The 3,217-nt window shown below is 37.0% G+C and overlaps 1 protein-coding gene across 1 annotated transcript in view; it reads left to right on the top strand.

The window, feature by feature from the left end:
- The window catches only part of PLCH1 (phospholipase C eta 1), a 128,392-nt gene that overhangs the window by 119,860 nt on the left and 5,315 nt on the right, over positions 1 to 3,217 (top strand). Inside the window, exons 24-25 of the mRNA XM_018557026.1 lie at positions 1,072 to 1,131; positions 1,975 to 2,332. Coding sequence (XP_018412528.1) covers positions 1,072 to 1,131; positions 1,975 to 2,332 — 418 coding nt within the window. The remainder of the gene's footprint in view (positions 1 to 1,071; positions 1,132 to 1,974; positions 2,333 to 3,217) is intronic.

The following is a 3,217-nucleotide window of genomic DNA, read 5'->3' as shown; positions in this document are numbered from 1 at the left end:
CACCAGGTGTGTGTGATTTTCACACAGCAAAACGTATTTATCAACCAAAAAGTCTCTAAAAGCATATTTCCACTAATGCCATATATGGAAAAATCATGCACATGATGCATATATAATGCTGCTTCACAGTTTAGACAAAAATGGTTAGCTCATGCATTTACATTCCTTGCATTCATCAACGCAAGCAACACAACATAGAGCTAATTTACCCAACATCACCTTGGAATTCCTTCAGGGCTTTGCACAACACACCTGCTGGGTGTGTACACATTACAAAGGTGTTTAGATTCCACCCATAGATCATGCTGGGAGGGAACACACTGCAGAGGTGTATACACGTTCGTGGTGTGTTTATAAGGTTAGTAAATCAACCCCCATGTGTCTTTTCTCAGTTTGGCATTCATAATGTCATGGTATCACGGAATGGGTCAGGCAAGGCTTTTAGTATCAAGATAATAACACAAATATTGTTTTTGCACTTTCACTTATAATACATAGCTGAGGGTATGTAGGTTATACGGTGAAAATTAATTTTTCCATGCATAATCTACAGTAAGGAGATTTACAAGGTACATTCTAAAAGGGAATTAATATTTAAGACATGCTAAAAATAGAACAGATATTGGGCAATATTATTTATGTGGCAGCCAATTACTGACATTGCCCAGAAGTATAGTCTGTTTTAGACAGCAGTAGTAATCATTTTTCTCTTGTCAGTGATGTGGGAGTGCTTTTTTGACAAATGCATGCAAGATCGCATTCTCCCTGGCTAATGAAAGTCTTTTGATATTCAGATTCAGCCCAGCTCTACTGCCAACTGTACAGATTTTGTGTTCATTAATCAATAGAATTTTTATGTGAATGTTTTCTGTGCTATTAACTGTTCTTCACTGATGAATTTCTAATGAATTTTGCTATGCAGGCTAAGTGTAAAGGAATATTTTCTTACTATTATGACAGAAAGTTAAATCCTTTCAGTTACAGCTTTTCATTCACTACTGCTCTAATGTTATGCATTCTGGCATGCTGCTTATTAAAAGAGCTAAAAATGTAAAATCTTTTCCATTTCAGTGGAGTCCTTTAATCCTCAACCCCAGTTATACTATATTGCACTTTCTAGGAGCCACAAAGGTAGACTCATAATATTTGCAGATTAATTACCTGTTGCATGACAACGTACAGTAGTGTGTCACTGAACATTGGTTACCCCATTAAAGCTGCTGAGCTACATGTGGTTGTTGTTTTATTATGCATACAGTATACATAGTATGCATACCGTTCATATGTCTGTAAAGCCATTCCATTGCAATTTTAAAAAACGATGCACTTAAAGTGACTAAAGCTGCTATCAAGCATGACATGCCTTAATGTGCTGAATGGCAAAACTCCAGCACTTCTTCGTAAGCTCGTCCCTCATATCTGCCCTCCTGCATATTACTATTGGCCAGAAAGACCGTCCCTTAAATTGATGAGCTAGTATTAATGTGTGACAGGTGGGAGGGAGCAGGCATGTTTTCAAACTACCAGGAAGTGTTGAAGCCTCGCCAACCAAAACAACCTAGGAATTGACCATAGCAGCAGGGAATACAAGTTGCTTGAAGCATATGCAAGCACATCTGCCTTCACTTCATACTTGAGAGCCATTTTTTTTTCTTATTGGCAGAGTCACTTTAAGTCATACTGGCCATGATGTGTTTGTGCCTGCATGGATTTGTCAGGTTATGTTGTTTTTAGTGTTACATCTAATTTTATTTGCATTATAAGGGGTTTTCTGGTTTTACCAACTTTGCCTGTAAAATAATGTCTTCAAACAAATATGTAAGAGCATTGGGATTTGTTGAGCTCTGGATCCGTCATAAATTATTTTGCTGAAAACTGGAAGACCCCTTTAGGTGGTATGTTATCCATAAGAATATTGAAAATATACACAGAAATTAGTGTAATGTTTTATGTATTGTGTATGTTTTATCCTAGAATAGGCAATTCATTGGACTTAAAGGGCTTTTCAATAAAACTTCAAAGCACAGTTCTGTCGAGAGCAATGGTCACCTAAGAAAGCGGTCCATTGGAGACCGGATATTGAGGCGTACAGCCAGCGCACCTGCAAAAGGCAGAAAGAAGACCAAAATGGTGTTTCAAGAGTCCACAGAGAGCAGAGACCTTCCATGTGAGGTGTCTGGTGCTAAGGAAAAAGATGCAGTAATGAGGAGAACCTCCAGAAGTCTGCAGGCAAGGCCTGTCTCAATGCCAGTGGACAAGTTTGTTCTAGGGGTCTTTGAACCTTCTACATCAGAGACATCTAAGGATACCAAAACAAATGACATCACTTCAGGTAATATATTAGAACATGAATAAAATATCTTGGTTTAAGAAACCTGTGTTTATGTTAATCCTTTGGCTTCAATGCTTTCTGAGGCACTGACACAAAACAAGTGAGAGATCAGAAGTTCTGATTACACTGGTTGAATGGCTACCCCGTGTCTGTGAGAAAGTACTGAAGACAGAGACAAGCAGCTAGAATTTTCAGAATAAGGTCAGCAATGGCAGCCCCTGTATTTAATTCAGGAAAGGTTTCCTTTGATGAAAATGAAATGAGATATTTAGAATAATTTTGCTTTCCTAAGTGTCTCTAATAACTATTAGTTTATCTTATTGTTTATGTGTGGATGTGTTTGAGCTCTAGTGGGATCACATATTTCAAAAGCCTGGATTCTTTTTCCCATGTGAAGATGAGCAATTATATGAATTATAAGGGCTCTACACCTTCTCACAAAGTATTAACAGGGCTCTTATTGTGCTGAAATGTATCCTTTGCGAATTTTACTGTCCATTCAGTCTGTTTCATTTTATTGCAATGAAGAATAATGTTAAGAAAGTGACTTATGTCTTGTAGTGATCGAATCTAAACTTAGAAATATCATGGTCAGTGAAAGTGTAGACTTCACGTATTAAGCAATTCAAAAATGTAGAATGCAGGGAAAAAGTAATAGTTTCCAAGATCCACACTACTAAAGAGAGAGTCCAATGTTCCCATTACTTTTGAGGTCTTTATATATAGTGTACCTTATTTGCCATAAATTCTTTATCATTAAAAGGTTTAATTCATCCAAAACTGTTATTTATGTTTTGAATGAGCTTTGATGGGTTGTATTACTTGGGTTATTCGTTTATCGATTTGGGGGTGCCAGTAAGAGAACATACCTTCTATTGTTTTAAT

This window comes from Nanorana parkeri, unplaced genomic scaffold, assembly GCF_000935625.1.
Source record: "Nanorana parkeri isolate BGI_ZX_2015 unplaced genomic scaffold, ASM93562v1 scaffold263, whole genome shotgun sequence".
Classification (NCBI taxonomy): domain Eukaryota; kingdom Metazoa; phylum Chordata; class Amphibia; order Anura; family Dicroglossidae; genus Nanorana; species Nanorana parkeri.
This window is presented reverse-complemented; position numbering and strand designations above follow the sequence as displayed.